At 48.0% G+C, this 18091-nt stretch overlaps 1 protein-coding gene across 2 annotated transcripts in view; it reads left to right on the top strand.

The window, feature by feature from the left end:
- Nucleotides 1-18091, top strand: part of SPATS2 (spermatogenesis associated serine rich 2) — a 335634-nt gene that overhangs the window by 296353 nt on the left and 21190 nt on the right. For both annotated transcript variants that reach the window (XM_078686466.1, XM_078686461.1), the window contains 3 exons: nt 4474-4583; nt 5368-5470; nt 6751-6959. In XM_078686466.1, the coding sequence (XP_078542592.1) occupies nt 4474-4583; nt 5368-5470; nt 6751-6959 (422 nt within the window). The remainder of the gene's footprint in view (nt 1-4473; nt 4584-5367; nt 5471-6750; nt 6960-18091) is intronic.

The following is an 18091-nucleotide window of genomic DNA, read 5'->3' as shown; positions in this document are numbered from 1 at the left end:
CGTGCCAGTCCAATAGTACAGCCCCACAAGTCCAAGGAGAGCCCACCTGCTTGCAATCAGGGCGATTCCACAGTACTGTCCTATCGTCAGGATTCCAGCACAGAGCGACAGACCCAAGCATTCAGAGCTTGCCTGCCGTCATACCACAAAGTAGAAGCTGCGGTAGACACAAGGGGGTTTGGGGGGGCTTGGTGCAGACCACTGGTGTTATCACATCTCCTCTGGGAAACCTGCAATCAAAGTTTAGGCTGCTCTGCACCGTCCACTCACTGCAGGTTCTTATCCCGGGCAGGGCCTCAGCTCCAGCCGCCAGCATGCCTGCTTCGCTTCCTTGCTTGACCCTCGATACCAGACGTGCTCTGTCACAGCTGCCAACTCAGTCTGCCCCCTTTATCTTGGCGTGCCGCCCAGCAATCTCCTCCAGGTCAGGAGCTCGTCTCCTGGACTCCTCAGAGTTTTTTTTTATGCAAGTAGGCCTCAGATCGGATTCACGACCAATCGCCACCAACTCACCCTCCAGCAACAGCAAAAAAACTCTTTGCCGCCACCTGGATCTCTTTCTGCTATGCGAAGGACAGTCTTACTGGGTATTAGCTTGGATTCCTGTCATATTCTCCTCCTGATCAGTAGAGCCTCACTAGGTGTCGGCCATCTTGCAGCCAGGATCTCTGGCGCCCTTCATTTACCTCCTCAGTTGATCTTATTTTCCTCTATTGAATTTTTATCCTCTCTGATTACTGATATTGTCCTTTGATGTTTGAAATTCACTGACTTGTTCTCTCTTGCATTGCCTTTAAAAATCCCTAAACATCTGAGCTTTTACAAGCTCGCTCTCAAACTGTCGAGCAGTAACCTACTTGATCACCCTCCAGTCTGGCCTTCAGATGTTTCACTCAACTGAGACAGATCCCTCCCTTTACTACAATTTCCTCTCATCAGAATTCCACAACTGGTTATCAGTAATTTTCTTTCATGGCCAATGTGCTACCTGCAGTATTGTAGATCTTCTGCCATCTGTACCCACTCAGTTCTCTTGGCATTGCCAGCATCGCCCTTGAATAGTTTGTAATGTTTTTTTTTGGTCGAGCCTGGGCAGTGCATGTGCTGCTCTGTGAGGCATGCTGTTTTCAGGTATGGTCTTGAAGCTCCGCCCACTCTCCGCCCATATTTTTCATTGGCTTGTGTCATTGTCTTTTCTAAACTGGGGCTTTTGATTGGTCAGTAGGCTTAGTGGTCCCTCCTTAGTACCGTCTTGGCTCACCTAGTAACCTCCCATAAGGACTGTCCCTCTTAAGTGTGTTGTTACTCGATAGGCTTTAATTACAGCCTCTGAGCACCATTTTGTTAAATTGTTTTCACCTGCCTGCTGTTGCAGTCCTAAGGCTTGTTTTTGTTTTTTGTTTTTAGGTCGAGCGACCTATCTCAATGCGCATGCGCATTGAGCGGGAGCTCGATATATTGTGGCTTAAACACAGCTTACCGAGATCAGGCGATTCCCAGGCGATTTCTTCCAGTGCACGTGAAAGCGCGTGCACAATGCCACCAGCCGCTTGCCTCGCATTACCACATCAAAGGCAAGGCGGCCTCGTCTCAGGCCCCTGCTGCTTCACACCCTCATGCCGCTCTCCCCGCTCCGCCCCCTCCCCTGCCCGCCGTGTCGCATTTCTCCTCCGCCGGCCGTACTTTCACTTTGACGGCCGCAGGCCGTCTCTCGTGTTTCTCCTTGTTGAGAAAAAATGTCCCACCATCTGTTTGTCTGCCTTGTGTGTGAGAAGCATTATGGTGTTAGCTGATCACCGGAGTGTCTGTAGAAATGTGCCAGCAACACCCAACCACATCTCCTGGCTGTGTAAAGCTTGCACCAGTCATCAGAACCAGTAGGTCGGACTCCAGCTAATGCCTATGACCTGTGCTCATGTAAGTCTGTTCAAAAGATGTCATCTTCCTCAGCTCATTACTCGAAGGGAAGTAACTCTTAACCCATTGTGGTTAGTACCCTGTAGCCTGAGGCCTTCCTTTTTTCTACAGCTTCATTACAATATCTTCAATAGAAGGTACCAAAGCCCACCTTAAACCAGGGCATAACTGCCAGCTCCAGCAAGCGATGGGACTGGCCTTGCAAAACCCTGGTTAATGTATCTTCGACCCTCCTATTAAATATGCATGCGTCGCTCTCCTAAGCCTGAGCACACTCAGCCCACCTTCGCCTCTTGATGTTTCCCTCTAGCTAACTGGATCAGGCTCTTCCTGTCCAAATGGGCTGTCTAAGGAGGTAGCTAAGGCATAGGCATGAGGTCAGCGGATTCGATTCTGATCTTGGGTCTGGTCAGAATGAATGGTTTTAGGACTTCGCCTCAGTCTGTCCTGGCATTGAGCCTGTGCCTCCTTGCCTTATGGCCTCTCTTGCTAGCGGAGCCCCTGAAATTTCATGCATGTGGTAAGTTGTTTCCGAATTTCTCTTGCCTGCCCCTGCCTCCTGCCTGTGTATGCACTCTGTCCGGCACCGTACTTGTTTGTCTTTACGCCCGCACCCGTCCGTTGTCCATATTGTCTTTACTCCTGCCCCCGCTCCTGTCGTTTGTGTGGTCTTTACTCCTGTGTCCTCCCGATCTCTGTTATTTTTACTCCTGGTGTAAAAATGCTTGTTAAGCATAGTTTTCAATCCACTAATGTTTCATAGGCAGTCTGCCTTTTTTTGTACGATATGTCTGGCGAAAGTTGGGTACGATTGTCTTCCTTTTGTACCTCGAATCTTACAAATAAACTGGTGCTCATGTACAGTGCTCCGATATGTTTGGGTCTGCTTCACACGATATAAAACTGTAAAATGTATAGCGTCATTAATAAGCTCCCTGACTTTCATGGGGGGTGGTTTTGCCTTGCATATGTGCAGTCTAAACTTCACCTTCGGCGTTGCCAAGTGTTTCCAGTCTGTTGCAGCCGGAGGCAGGGCCGGAAGATTCGCTAGGACTAGCATTATCAGGCTATTGTAGTAATTTATACACAAGGATCTCCTGATTGAAATAGAAGTGGCAGGCTTGACTGGCAGCGGGAGGACAGTGCGCGTGCAAGATCGGAACAAAAGGCAACAGAGCGCAACAATAAAACGATATAAAAGAACATAAGCCATGCCCTGCATGATGTGATATACCAAAGTAAACAGCAAAAGCAGTGCACTCAGCGATTTTAGTTTTAATAAGCAACATGTTATGTGCCTTAGATGTGGCGCATAGAATCAACAATATAACAAGCATTGGCATAGCCAATAGGTCTAGCCTTTGGGACCTTATAACTATTTAGATATGCAGCACAATATCCTTGGTGCAACAACATAAAGTGTTACATGGGTAAACACTTATAAGGTCCCAAAGGCGAGACCTATTGGCTATGCCAATGCTTGTTTATTTTATTTTTTAATAGCACGGCACGTCACAGTGGCATTCATGTCTCTTTTATTTGCGGCGGGAGTTTTTTTTTCTTCTATCTATTCACATTTTTGTTGTTGTTTACAAGCGCCCCATGCTGCGCTTGCATGTTAACCACTTGGGAGCTAGTAAACAAACCTCCCCAGTGCTGCGCTGTCCATTATCCGGTGCTGAACTGGACGTCCAGCGGTCGCACGCAGCACTGGGGAGGTAGTGCCCGTGACGACCGTTGGCCGACGGCAGCACTTAAGGGGTTAATAGCGGCTGTGCCCTTTTCTTTAGATGAGCTGCATCTAAAAAAAGGTCCATGGGCACTATGAAAGTGAAACCGCAGAATCGGGCGCTTTTACAAAAAAAATACATTTGTTTGTCAACTTGACAAACAAATGCTTTTTATTTGTAAAGGCGCCCCATACCACGCTTTCACTTTAATGGTGGCCGCGCCCCTTTCTTTAGATGCTGCTTTTCTAAAGAAAGGGGCACGGCCTCTATTAATATGAAAGCGTGGCATGGGTCACGTGTGAACAACAAAAAATATTTGCAATGCAATAGGTCTCGCATTTAAGCTATTGTCATTTACTCTCATAGATGCAAGACCTATTGCATTGCAAATGCTTGTTCCTATTTTCAGTGACATCAGTTAGTTGTATTTTCTGTACTAGAAATGCATGCGCTATTGTTGCGTCTCCTGGCAGCGCAGCCTTCTAATGGGTGTGAAGCGGTTACCAGTGTCAGGCAAAAGCAGCCTGGTGGCTAGTGCGGTCGGCCCAGTAGACAGACAGTTCAGGTCGCCTTTATTGCCCCCGCTGTCTCTCTCTTCATTGCATACAGTTGTCGAAAGTGGTGTCTCCTTGCTGGTCCTGTTGAATTCTCTGTATTCAGACTAGGCTCAGTCTGCTGGTTTTGCCTTTGACAGCAGTCTCCCTCCAGATTTGTTGTGCCTGTTGCTGCCTTTGCCTGGCTATTGTTGCTGATGTGGTCTCTGCGGTGCTTGTTGTGGTGGTGTCATACTCTTTGTGCTGATTCCGACTCTTGCTCTCTCCCACAGTGGACATTTTAAAGAACCGTCAGAAGAAGGCAGAGGACCTTAAAAAGCTGACAGATGTTGCAGTGAGAATGACTGAGGAGCAGCTTTCAGAGCTACGTGCTGATATCAAGGTAACCCTCCTGTAGGACCCGTGTCATTTCCCATCGCAGATGGCACAGTCTGAGGGAAGGTGTCAAAGGAAGCTCTCTCACAGTAGTGCTTACATGCTGACTTGAGTGCATCAAAAAAAAGTCTAATTTCCAAAGTTTTTGTGTACATCTTCTCTTGCACCACTCTGTCTCGTTCCTCCTATCCCATCATCTTCTCACTCCTTTTCCTGACTCTTGCAATCTTGCCTCACTCTTCCCAATCCTGCTCTGCCCATCCTCTTATGGCCAGGTGTCTCCTCATCTCATGCTCCCTCCTCAGTGCCATACTTCAATCTTGTAAACACAATAAGATGATGGATGGAGTGCTGAAACATTTCAAACATTCACCCCCAGTCAAGAGATCTGGGTTAAACCCATCCTTCTTTTGCTCATCATACCACCCCAGTTTTGACCCAGCCATATGCATATCAGCCTTGAACCTGCACCTCATAGGAACAGTCCAGCTCGATCTACCAAGCCAGATGCTCCCTGGACCGCAATACAAGCATCCTGGATACTTCAATCTTGTGCCATCACTCTCTCTTTAGGGTGAACATTGTTCCAATCCTCTAATACCGCCAAAGCTAAAGTTGTAATGTCTTCTCTGCTAAGAATGTCAACCCTAAATTGTCTGGGTGATCTCTGACCTCTCCTATGACTGCAGTTTTCCATCCCTCTGTCTGCTTGCCCCCTGCCGTGCTCGTGAAGTCATTTGTTCCTCTGCCACCATTATTATTTTAACATTGCTTCTACCTCTCCTATACAGCATTTTGTCAGTGAGCGGAAGTATGATGAAGACCTTGGGCGGTCGGCACGGTTCACCTGTGATCTGGATCCTCTAAAGAGCAGCATTAACCTTTTTGGTCAAGGTAAGAAATTTGGGGTCCTGCTCGGAAAAAAACGTGCATAGCAAACGTTCAATAGCCGCCAGTGGCCCAAGTGCATCCTGTCGCCTGCGACAACCAATGCCAGTTCCAGACAGTAAGAATGCCACTTCAGATAGCAGCCATCTGTTTGCCATGACACGTTGATTCCTTTGAACTTCCAACAGAGGCAAATACACAGCAATCACTTCCTTCATCGAACAACCCTCATCACAATTATGAAATATTTGGCAGTGAAATTGATGAATTGGCGCTTGAAGACACGCTCATCAAATTATACATTGTATTTGTCTACCTGAACACCCAGAGAGGGTTCACACAGGTCTTTCCTTGCATGCCTCTTGGTAGTATCTCAAGACCCTAAGGGTTAAAATTAGCTCACTTCAGGTGACGAGTTGTACTGTATTAAGTGTGTCTTCATTGACTACTGAACAGTGTTGCACCGAAAAAGATTCCACCTTGATACCCACATTTTGCAGATTTTTTTTCTGATGGAAATAAAAAGGAAATATGCTAAAACATTGATTTCGCACGCTGTATTGCAAAGTTGCAGAATGCCTCTAAATGATTACTTGACCCAGAGAAGTATGCACGTGTACCAGTCTTTCAGAGGGCGCGTGCTTATTTCTTCCCTGGGGAGACAGGTATTCTTTATCAATGACTGCTTTCTGTGCCCTTTCTAGAGGCCAGTAGCTTCTTGCAGTTTACACCATAGTTGAGCTTTGGTTGTGAGGGCAGCTCAGTAAGGAGAACGCATGTTTCTTCCTAGTCTGTGTACTTCCCCTTGAAATAGTTTTAAAAGTGTTGATCTTTCCTTTTGGATCAACTGTTTCAGCACTTTATCTTCTCAATAGCTCTCGCAGTGTACATCCTTTCTGGCCTGCTGCTATGTCAGCGCTGGCGCACCCACTCAAGCCAGTCAGCACAGTACTAGCTTACACATTAAACTCTTTCAGTACACCTCTGCCATCAGCCCCAGTGCCTCTGCGGCACATGGATGGTCCTGGGCCTCGGATCTAGTGAGGACTGTGGCACTTACAGGGAACTGGGGTGGTAGGATTGCCTAGAATCCTCTCACTTCTAGCTTGGGACATCCACCAACCCATCACAAGACTGAATAGCACTATAAAACCATCCAAGAGTTAGGAAAAAGCTGCACAGATGTAGTTTTCAGTACAGTGCAATACTCCTGAGGGTCGTGAAAGTATTGATTTCTGGTTTCACCCTTTTTCTCTGCATTGAGTCAGCTGCGGTTTCTTTTCCAGTGTCCCATCCAAAGAACAGCTACTCCAACAGATCTCGCTGCAGCTCTGTGACCTCTGCTACCAGTCCCAGTGAAGCCTCTGCGCCGTCCACCCCCGACTGTTCCTCCACTCCTAGCCTCGCCTCCACCACAAGGAAAACGCTTACGTCCGGAGAAGGACCGGGAGCGGCCACTCATACCGGGGGCCGTCCCAGCCAACCCCCTCGTCAGGTAATGATCCACTTTCAGAAATTGTGCAAACAATGATCATTCACTTCACAAGTCTGTGCTACCAATATTTCTGTAGAAGGGCCAAGCTTGGATACCTGGGCTGGAACCTACCCCGGCTAATGTCTCCTTAGGTGCCTCATTCTGGTCTAGGCATGTGCGATCATTTAACACCTAGGGGGCATGACATCACTTTATTGTACATGCAAACGCAGCAAATTTATTGTTAATGCAAGTGCCTTTTGCATTTGGTAAAGGGCTCAAAGGTGTTTTTCAGAAGACAAACTAAAGAGATGTAGAAGAGTCAGGGGAAGATCTGAAAAAAATAGGTGTAAATGCAGAGAGAAGAAGGAATTGGATTAACATGAAAGTGCGGACAATTTAAAGTTCTCCATTATTTATTTTTTGTGCATATAGAACTGTTAATGGATAACAATCCTCCTATGGTTGGGGCTTAAGGCACAGCCCTCCAATCGAAACCTCACTCTGCTACCCTCATATTTTATTACCAGATATATTATATAGCACAGGGGACTCTAGCCTCAAAAAAGCACGGCCTTTATGGCACTTGGAAACATATTTGTTGTCGGTGAGAACTCCAGTTGAAGATACATTGGCACTGCAGTCAGCGAAGACTGCCGCCGATTCTCTAACATTTTAAATCTGGGTTGGATACATCTTTGGTAAGCTTTTGGTTTGCAGCATGTGTTTAAAGCTGATGGTGTTTTGGCAAAAGTACTCATAAGGGGTTTGTGAATCTGGACTGGCCTGCCGTTATCTGTTTTTATTCTGTGTGGCTGTATGCCTTTTTCCTCCAAATAGCTTGATATTCACGAACGTTCACTGGAGGTACTCTGGTTTTACCATTCTAAAACAACCGTACTGGGTTCTTATGTTCAGAGTGCAGACAAGGTGCAGCCCTCCTGGGGAAAGGTGCTGCTTTCCATCTCAACCCAAGCTACAAAAGACTGACAGTTGTGGCAATATGACCTACAGTTACGCATCTCTGTGAAGGGCTAGCTTACCATCTCCTCCGTTTAAAGTCTGTTGTCATCCATAACTGGGGTTCTTTACCCTCTTGACTGGGACTTGCATAAGGAATGTGCGTTTCTCTCCTTCAACTGGACTCCCTGTGTTTGTACTATAAGATGATATCCATTGAGGCTGCCAGTGTCCACTTCAGACATTGTAGTCTGTATGTAGTCTTTTCCGGCCTTCTTCCTCAAAAACACTTTTCTTTATTGGGTGTGAGGCGTTTACCCAACAACTCTGTTCATCTGGCCACAGGTCCTCTGCCATAGTGAAAGCTACCTCTCCCTGCTCGAGGTCTCCATTCCTTTGGAGATAGCCTCTTGAATGGAGACAGTTCATCGGAGCCTCTCTAAACTGACCTAGTCGGATGGGTTGATGGGATCATGGGACAGCAGCGCTGCATGATTTGAACAGCAGGTGATCCAGCTGGCCTTCGCCCCACCCACCCTTGCTCCCACAGGATCGGAGTGTCCCCTAAATGTTTACAATGTGAAGACCTCCTGATTGGCCAGGCTTGGACTTTAGGGTAAGACTGGCACTAGGCTCTCCAGCCAGTGCTTAGGTCAGCTTTTCCATTGCAAATGAGGAGGACTTGTGCTTCAGCCTAAGAGTAGTGGAAAGGGAAGAACAATAAATGGGGGCAGATGCTATATTACCACTCACTCTCCAGAATGTGCCTAAGTTTGCTATTCGTTTATTCCTGAAATCCATACGGCTCCAAAGATGATTTGGCAAGTAAAGCCTTGTGGGAAGAGAGTAATCTGACGATGGTATCTGATGACTAATGGGATGCCGCCACTAAGCTCATCTGATAATCCAGAAAGCAGCTCCTTCTGCAAAAGGTGCCAACCAGGGAAAATATTGCATCATGTCAGTCCATTATTTAGATTGGGTTATTAGAGTTATTGCCTCGAAGCAGCTCCAAAAAATTACCCCTGTAAACTGTCGCCCTCAAAAGACATCCTGTAAACCACACAAATAAATTCTACTTCTGAGCAGATCTGATATATAGAGGTAGAATTTCAAGGGAATGAGACAAAATAGACCTGCAATCCAGCTCTTGGTAATATTGACCCTCATGGTAGTTGATGCCATTTAGCATTTACCTAACCTATAAAGATGGTCACGAAGCCCCAAAGCAGCAGTTTCAAAAAGCCTTGGCGTCCCAGAGGTCCGGGCGCAGGACGGCTCCCTGCGGGCGACTTCGAAGGCCATAGCAGGCGTCTTTGCACGCTTCTACACGACCCTCTGTGCAAGGCAACCGGCCGAGGCCTCTCTGGCCGCCCTGCTGGAGGAGACGGGTGCCCGGCTGCCCTCTCTGACACTGGAGACACAGGGAGGCCTTGGATCGCTCCTTCACTTTGGAGGAGGTGCTTGAGGCCATTCCCCTCCTGCATTCTGGCAAGACGCCTGGCCCTGACGGGTTCCCGCAAGAATACTACGCCGCCTTCCGAGACACCCTTGCCCCTCACCTCTTGGCCCTTTTTCACCATGCGGCCGATACTGGCTCCTTTCCCTCCGAATCCGACCTGGCCCCAATAGTGGTCATTCCCAAGAGCCATCCGCCCTCCACGGCCTGCACGGACTAGCGCCCGATCTCCCTTATCAATTCGGAGATCAAACTTTATGCCACCATACTAGCCCAGAGGCTTAAACCTCTTTTGTCAGACCTGGTCCATCCTGACCAGTGTGGCTTCATGCCCGCTAGAGGCACCCGTCACTGCATCAGGCGCCTCCACTTGGCTTTGGCTCACCGCGCTAGACTTTCCCCCTACCTGGCCCTCCTTTTCCTGGACTCCGAAAAGGCCTTCGACACGGTGAGCTGGGACTACCTACAGGATGTCCTGGCGGAGATGGGCTTTGTTCCTATCTTCCTCCGTTTTGTCGGAGTTCTCTACGCCAGTCCCCGGGCCCGGGTGCTGGTGAATGGGGTGCTCTCCGATGCCTTTCCAATTTGCAGAGGCACGCGCCAGGGGTGTCCTCTTTCGCCCTTTTTGTTCGCGCTTTCGATGGAGCCCCTGGGTGGGCATGGAATGAGAGCCACATCGATAAAATTGCCCTCTATGCTGATGACGTGGTTCTGTACCTGGCGGATCCAGCGACCTCGGGCCCCAGGAGCCTGCTTTCCCTCGCTGCCTTCCGTAGTGTCTCTGGCCTCCGACTTAACGCCGCCAAATCCACACTGGTCCCACTGCACCCGTCGATAGACTGTTTTGACTGGCAGTCAGACATCCCTCTACGGCACCACTCAGTCAAATACCTCGGGATATGGATGACCCTGTTGCCGGAGCTTGAGTGGGCACTGAATATCGCCCCTTTGGTTGCCCGAACGAAGGCCGATCTTAAAAGATGGCAGACGCTCCCACTTAATCCCCTAGGGAGAAGTGCACTGTTTAAAATGATGGTCCTCCCGCGCTTTCTCCATGTCCTACAGAACACTTCCATCCCCATTCCCCGCGCCTGGTTCCGCGAGCTTGATGGACACCTGACCCGATTTCTGTGGGGGAACGGTCGCCCGCGCATGTCTTTGGCACGCAGCCGCATCCCCCCCTATGATGGGGGACTGGGGGTGACTCATCTCTTCCTCTATTACATTGCCTCTAAGCTCCTCGTTGTTCATGACTGGTATGCGGGCGGCTGGTCCGACCCAGCTTACCGGGTGGAGCTCGAGGAGACGGATTTTCCCCAAATCCAGGCCCTCTTGTATGGCAGCCCTGTGCCGCAATCTATGGCATCCACCACTAGATCGGTCTTCACGGCTTGGCGGGCTGCTCTGCGCTACACGGACTGGGACCATAAGCTCACTAGACAAACGCCACTGTGGCATGGCACCTGGCTCCGGAAGTGGCGGCCTTGGATGGCTTCCGTCGGTGGGATCTAGTGGGCGTTTCGGTCCTGGGGGATGTCTGGGTTGGGGACCACATCCGGGCCTTCGCGGACCTACAGCGGAGCCATGCCCTCTCCCACACCCAACACTTTAGGTACCTGCAACTGCGCCACACGCTCCAGACCCATCTCCCACTCCCAGTCCCCCTCCCGGAATTCAGTCCGCTAGAGGCCCAGGTGATGATGGGGAACCTGGGAAGGGGTATCCCGCATCTACCGCTCCCTAGTCAATAATGGCTCTGCGTCCCTGGACACGCTGCGCACTCGTTGGGAGGGATGGGTGGGGTCCCTAGAAGAAGCGGACTGGAGGTATGCCCTTATGGCGCCCAGAACCCTGACCACCTCAGCCAAACTCCGTCTGGTCCAGATTTACTATCTCCATGCGGCCTACCTCTCCCCCGACTGCCTTTTTCGCGCCCGCTTGCGACCCACTCCGGAATGCCCATGGTGTGGTTTCGCACCAGCGGATTTTTATCATGTGGTGTGGCTCTGCCCTAGGCTGGCACAGTTTTGGAGGGGAGGGGAGCTGGAGCTCACGCGAGCCTTGGGGTAGGAGGTTCCTCACGAGCCAATAAGGCTGCTATTGGGGGTCTTGGATGGTCTGGATGGTTCCGGGGCGGACAAGCGCCTCCTGGGGACTGCGCTGGCAGTAGCCAAAAGGGACATAGCAAGGCACTGGTCGCATCCTGTGCCGCCTGCAGTGGGGGGGTGGAGGAGGGGGGTTGATTGGTGCGGGACCCAGGAAGAGGTCCTGTTTGAAGCCAGGGGGGCAACGGAACTGTTCCATAAGATTTGGGGGAAATGGTTAAATCTGGTACCACCATGATCGAAGCTGTACTGTATGATCTATGCCTCTTTTCCTTTTGCCCCTGTGAACCCAGATATGGACTGGAATTGGAAGACCCGATCTACGCGATTCGTCTGTAATAATTTGCTGTGTGATTTGACCGAGCTGCACCCAATTAATTCTGTACGTTGTTTTAAAAACCAAATAAAGTTGATTATCAAAAAAAAAAGCCTTGAATGCTGAGGACGCTTGATGTTAAAACAGTAAACATAAACTAAACGAGAGTATGCTGTACAGGAAAAGATGGCAGCCTGAGAGGTAGACACAAACGTCCCTCTTCCACTAGAGGATCTCAAAGGAGAGAGAGAGACCCCTTATCCAAACCAGCTTTGATGTCCACATGTTCAAAACATATAGCATATAGAATAATTATAATGTGAAAACCCCATAGGGCAAGAGCTTGTGCAACCTGTTGATCACAAACTGGTGGAATTGTGGCATGTATTGCACTTGAACATAAGACAGTCGCAACATATATAGTACAGATGGCAACAGTGGCACTACATATTGCTCCTGATGGAAATGCATAACCCAGATCAGTAACACTTCGACTATCTGTGCTTGATCATTTACAGAATACTCTAAGGGCATGCTTCTTCCACCAACTACTGTCAGTTCAGTAGCAGCTGCAGTAGAATCTTCTGCGAATCTGGCATACGCTAGGGACACCAGTCAGCCTATCCGGTCCTTTTTATTTCTCGCCTAAGCCATCGCGTTAGCGATGATTTGGTGAGATATAAAGCAGGGGCTTTCAAAAGTGCTCCCAAAGCAGGCAGATAGGGTACAGTGAATGTGCGCCGGGCATGCGCACCATTTGTCCTTCTTCAGAGCACTTTCGCGGCCGCTTTGATGATCTCAGTGAGCCGCGTGGCTATGAGAACATCAAAGCGGCCGTGAAAGTGCTCACTGTGAGAAGTTAGCCTGGCATATGATGTCCACTATTCTAGTGGGCACCTTGCACCAGTATAAACGACCCTTATTGATGGTGGATGTAAAGTCAACCTTATAGACAAGCTATCCTAGTGGTAGCATGGACCAGCAGTCATAGGCTAAGACTTCAGAGAGCATGTAAAGCAAGCTGTTTTACCAATTAAAATCCCTTGAATACCAAATGAAAGAATACCACACAAGGTATATATCAAATATATATGTATTTATTTCTAACACAACCCCTCTGCACTCTTTATGAGGTCAGAGATCGAAGTACATCACAAGTTACTCAATTAGCATACAATAAGTTGCACAAATACAGTTTTGCCCTAGGGGCCTCACAAACCATATAATAAGTAAGTGGTATAAGGATCACTTCAGAAATAGTGACTAGGCCTAGGGCCTAGGGAATCGCTGGGGCTACACTAAACCAAAGGTTAGGAAGTAGGAGACTGTAGTAATTGACTCCAGACTGGTTGAGGTATTTCATGTAGATTTATTGTAAGATGTTAAGTATCCTGGAATAAGCCCAGAACAAACCCCACCAGGAGCAGCCAGCAGGCAGCTCAGCCCCATCATAACTGTGGCTTATCTTCAATCAGCACCCAACATTCCATGGTGCATCACAGTGCAGAGACATTCCACTAGAAGGCATGAAGTAGGTAAAGGCATGCATAGGAATATGCAATAGGTAGAATACAACAGAGACCCACGAGAGACGCGTGCAGTGTGGGAACACAGTCGCGAGTTACCATTGACTTATAATGGCGAATGAAGAAGTTACAAAGTTACTGTTTAAGGGCACTTCCGGATGGACTACGACAAAACCCCTTTAAACTAGGACACTTGGATAGTCAATACCCACGGAGCACCGGAGTACTCGAGTTACCTCACCCAGGGAAGCCAGGTGCATAGGTGTCTTTTCGTGTCTGGTTTCGTCAATGCTTTCAATGGAGATCTGCAAAAGAAATGCTGCAGGCGGCCAAAGGAAGAGTGTCTGGTGGATCCAAGGGTGGATCGAATAACTGAAGAACCTGAAAGCTGAGGTGACAGAGTCTGGGTCACTAGCCAGTGACCAGGAAGGAACCAAGCGATGTCGCGATGCAATCAGGTGAAGAGGTGAAGCTTGTCTCTGCAGCCACGAGGACCAGGAGGTGTCGACGACGACCAGGAGCTGGATTCGAGCTGACCCACGAAGGATCTAGTTGACTGCGGTGTCGGTATCTGGATTGGACCCATCAAGCCTTGGCAAACGCAATCAACGCAGGAAGTGAAGATTGGCTTCAGGTTAGATCAGCAAGGTCTGGGGAGCTTCTCCTTTGTAGGGAAGCTGGGGCAAGCCTGGTGCAACCAGGAAAGCAGTTTAGTTTCAAAAGGTTCGTCTTCGGAGGGCTCACTAGCCAACTGGCTAGCAACCGGGAAGACGCGTTGAGCTGAAATGCAAGAGTGGGCCCCACGCGGCATTCGTGGAGTGTGGAGGGCTGAGCTTCGGTGCAGATGGCGCTCCGGTCTGTGGCTTCTCGTACCTCAATGCACAACAGCGAGGGTGCCTCGGTAGTTGCACAGTTAGCAAAATGCAGGATGTCCAGGGTGTCCGGTCCCACGTCTCTCGTGTCCGCCACGGGTCTCAGCTTTGCTGTGGATGTGGGTCGGAGTTAGAGAAGTCTGAGAGTCCAGTTCCTGAGTCGCTGAGTCTTCGGGATCCGTCAGGAGCGTCGACAAAGCAGACTGGCAAGTTACTGGTGGTGCCTGTTTGCACTGGGTGGTCACTCCTTGGCCACAAGTGAGATGTCTTCAGTCTTCTAGTCGGTATAGAATGTCGAAGGTCCAAGAGTTTCGTTTCAGAGTTTCCTTCCAGGATAATCTAATGTCTCTAGACACAGCTCCCATCTTTATACTGATTTTAGGGGCTGGATTACCTGCTAGGTCCCTCCTATGGGAGGACCTGGGTCCAGTTTCACGCCAGAGCGGGGCTGGAGTGCCCCAGCAACTGGTTTGAACTGGGCTATGCATGGAGCACCTTGTGTGCCCCAGGCAGTGTCTGGAAAAGCATCTTTCCATTCAACCCACCCTGCTCCAATACACTACAGGCTGTCTGGGGAGGTGCTAGCACCTCCCTCGACAGGAAAACTATTGCCCAGGCCTCCCTTCCTCCTGTCTGTGGCAGCAGCATCCATTTTGTGATGCTGAGGCTCTGTTTAACTTTAACCGGGTAAAGCAGTAACATACATGTCTTTTCCCTCTAGAAGGGTGGAATGCTACCCCCGCCGCCAGAATGGGCGGGGGGGAGGGTAGTATTCCAAAGTGTTTGACACCTTACACGACATGTTTTGATAAAGCCAAACCAAAGTTAGCATTAACCGCGAGGATTATAATGCACTTAAGAGTATATGGTATGGCTATATCATAGAACAGCTATAAGGACATGGTTCCGAAAGCTGCAGAGGGGCTCAGCTCATGCTAGGGCACCCTCTCACATAAAACCAAGCATTCTGCCTCCAGGATTAAGGCCTGCCATAAGAGTGACTTATAGATTACTATGTGTCTATATATAAGGTAGATATACTATATCTAAGTAAGGGGGAGTTACACCAAGCTGAGTGATCAGCCTGTGGTGTCAGTTTAGATGGCCAGTCAGGGGTGGCATAATACATGCTGCAGCCCCTGGTAGGGCTTGGATACACCTATGCCCTGGGTACCTAGGGTACACTATACAGGGGCTCACTGAGGTGACCCAATACCCAATCAGGTATGTACCTAAAGTACATGGTATCAATTTAGAGAGAGAACAGCTGGGCTGTGGGTCTGGGCTGTGGGTCTGATTAGCAGGCCCACAGCCTTCACTAAAGTCGAAAAACCAGAGAATCACAGCAAAAAGTGGGGGTGACCATAGGAAGCAGAGCCTACTATCCTACACGCACCATTTGCCACCCGCTCCCTTATCCCACTTCCTGCTTGTTACAGTTTGTTTTAGCATTCTCTTTTGGTCCATTAAGCTGTAGTCTCGCCACATACGGTTGACTTGCGAAACGCTCACCGTGGCTGAGTTGATTCCCATTTCAAACGGTTGCCTGCAGTCATGGCCCCCTACTGCTATCTATACTTTGGGAGTTTTCTGTGAGTTTGCTGTTGTTTTTTCCCTCCTCCCCCGGCGTCCTGATCAGTGCCTAGACGTTTGTATGGACAAATATATTTAGCGATCAATTCGAAATGCGGGGATTCATGTATCCATTCCACACATAATTTATATTCGCAGCGGCAAGATAGCGATTTGTTGTGCTAGTTTGTTCTCTACACCGCCTCACAACTTTGTTTATTGATGAGACACTCACCTACACAAGTGTATTATTGGCAAGTTATTTAACTTCTAAGCACTTTGAATTATACATTTTTATATAAACATGCAGTGGCCTCATCTATAAGCGCAGACATTGTCCTTGTGTGAGCCATATCGAGTGTTCACGTTGTTTTCATTCTTGCAACTCCGATCTCTCTCTGCACTCAATGCAACATACACTCAAAATCCCACTCAGTGCCACATAATTACACAGCACTCAATGCAACATACTCTGCAAATACCACTCAGTGCCACATAATTATACTGCACTCAATGCAACATACACTCCAAATCCCACTCAGTGCCACATAATTACACTCCACATAATTACACTGCACTCAATGCAACATACACCTAAAATACCACTCAGTGCCACATAATTACATGCCACATAATTACACTGCCCTCCATGCAACATACACTCCAAATACCACTCAGTGCCACATAATTACACGCCACATAATTACACTCTACTGAATGTAACACACACTACACACAATACCACTCAGTGCCACATAATTATATGCTACATAATTACACTGCACTCAATGCAACATACACTCAAAATCCCACTCAGTGCCACATAATTACACAGCACTCAATGCAACATACACTGCAAATACCACTCAGTGCCACATAATTACACGCCACATAATTACACTGCACTCAATGCAACATACACTCCAAATCCCACTCAGTGCCACATAATTACACTCCACATAATTACACTGCACTCAATGCAACATACACCTAAAATACCACTCAGTGCCACATAATTACACGCCACATAATTACACTGCACTCAATGCAACATACACTCCAAATACCACTCAGTGCCACATAATTACACGCCACATAATTACACTCTACTGAATGTAACACACACTACACACAATACCACTCAGTGCCACATAATTATATGCTACATATTTACACTGCACTCAATGCACCATACACTCCAAACAATACCACTCAGTGCCACATAATTACACTCCACACAATTACTCTCTACTGAATACAACATACACTCCACACAATACCACTCAGTGCCACATGATTATATGCTACATAATTACTCTGCGCTCAACGCAACATACACTACAAATACCACTCAGTGCCACATAATTACATGCCACATAAATACACTGCACTCAATGCAACATACACTACAAATACCACTCAGTGCCACATAATTACAAGCCACATAATTACACTGCACTCAATGCAACATACACTCCAAATACACTCAGTGCCACATAATTACACGCCACATAATTACACTGCACTCAATGCAACATACACTCCAAATACCACTCAGTGCCACATAATTACACTGCACATAATTACACTGCACTCAATGCAACATACACTCCAAATACCACTCAGTGCCACATAATTACACACCACATAATTACACTGCACTCAATGCAACTTGCACTCCAAATACCACTCAGTGCCACATAATTACACGCCACATAATTACACTTTACTTAAAGCAACACACACTCCAAATACCACTCAGTGCCACATAATTACACATTACTCAATGCAACATACGCTCCAAATACCACTCAGTGCCACATAATTACACACCACATAATTACACTGCACTCAATGCAACATACACTCCAAATACACTCAGTGCCACATAATTACACGCCACATAATTACACAGCACTCAATGCAACATACACTCCAAATACTACTCAGTGCCACACAATTACACGCCACATAATTACACTGCACTCAATGCAACATACACTCCAAATAACACTCAGTTCCTCATAATTACGCGCCACATAATTACACTGCACTCAATGCAACATACACTCCAAATCCCACTCAGTGCCACATAATTACACACCACATAATTACACAGCACTCAATGCAACATACTCCAAAAACCACTCAGTGCCACATAGTTATATGCAACCTAATTACACTGCACTCAATGCAACATACACTCCAAATACCACTCAGTGCCACATAATTACACACCACATAATTGCACTCTACTGAATGTAACACACACTCCACACAATACCACTCAGTGCCACAGAATTATATGCTACATAATTACACTGCACTCAATGCAACATACGC

The sequence above is a fragment of the Lissotriton helveticus genome, chromosome 1_1 (assembly GCF_964261635.1).
Source record: "Lissotriton helveticus chromosome 1_1, aLisHel1.1, whole genome shotgun sequence".
Classification (NCBI taxonomy): Eukaryota; Metazoa; Chordata; class Amphibia; order Caudata; family Salamandridae; genus Lissotriton; species Lissotriton helveticus.
This window is presented reverse-complemented; position numbering and strand designations above follow the sequence as displayed.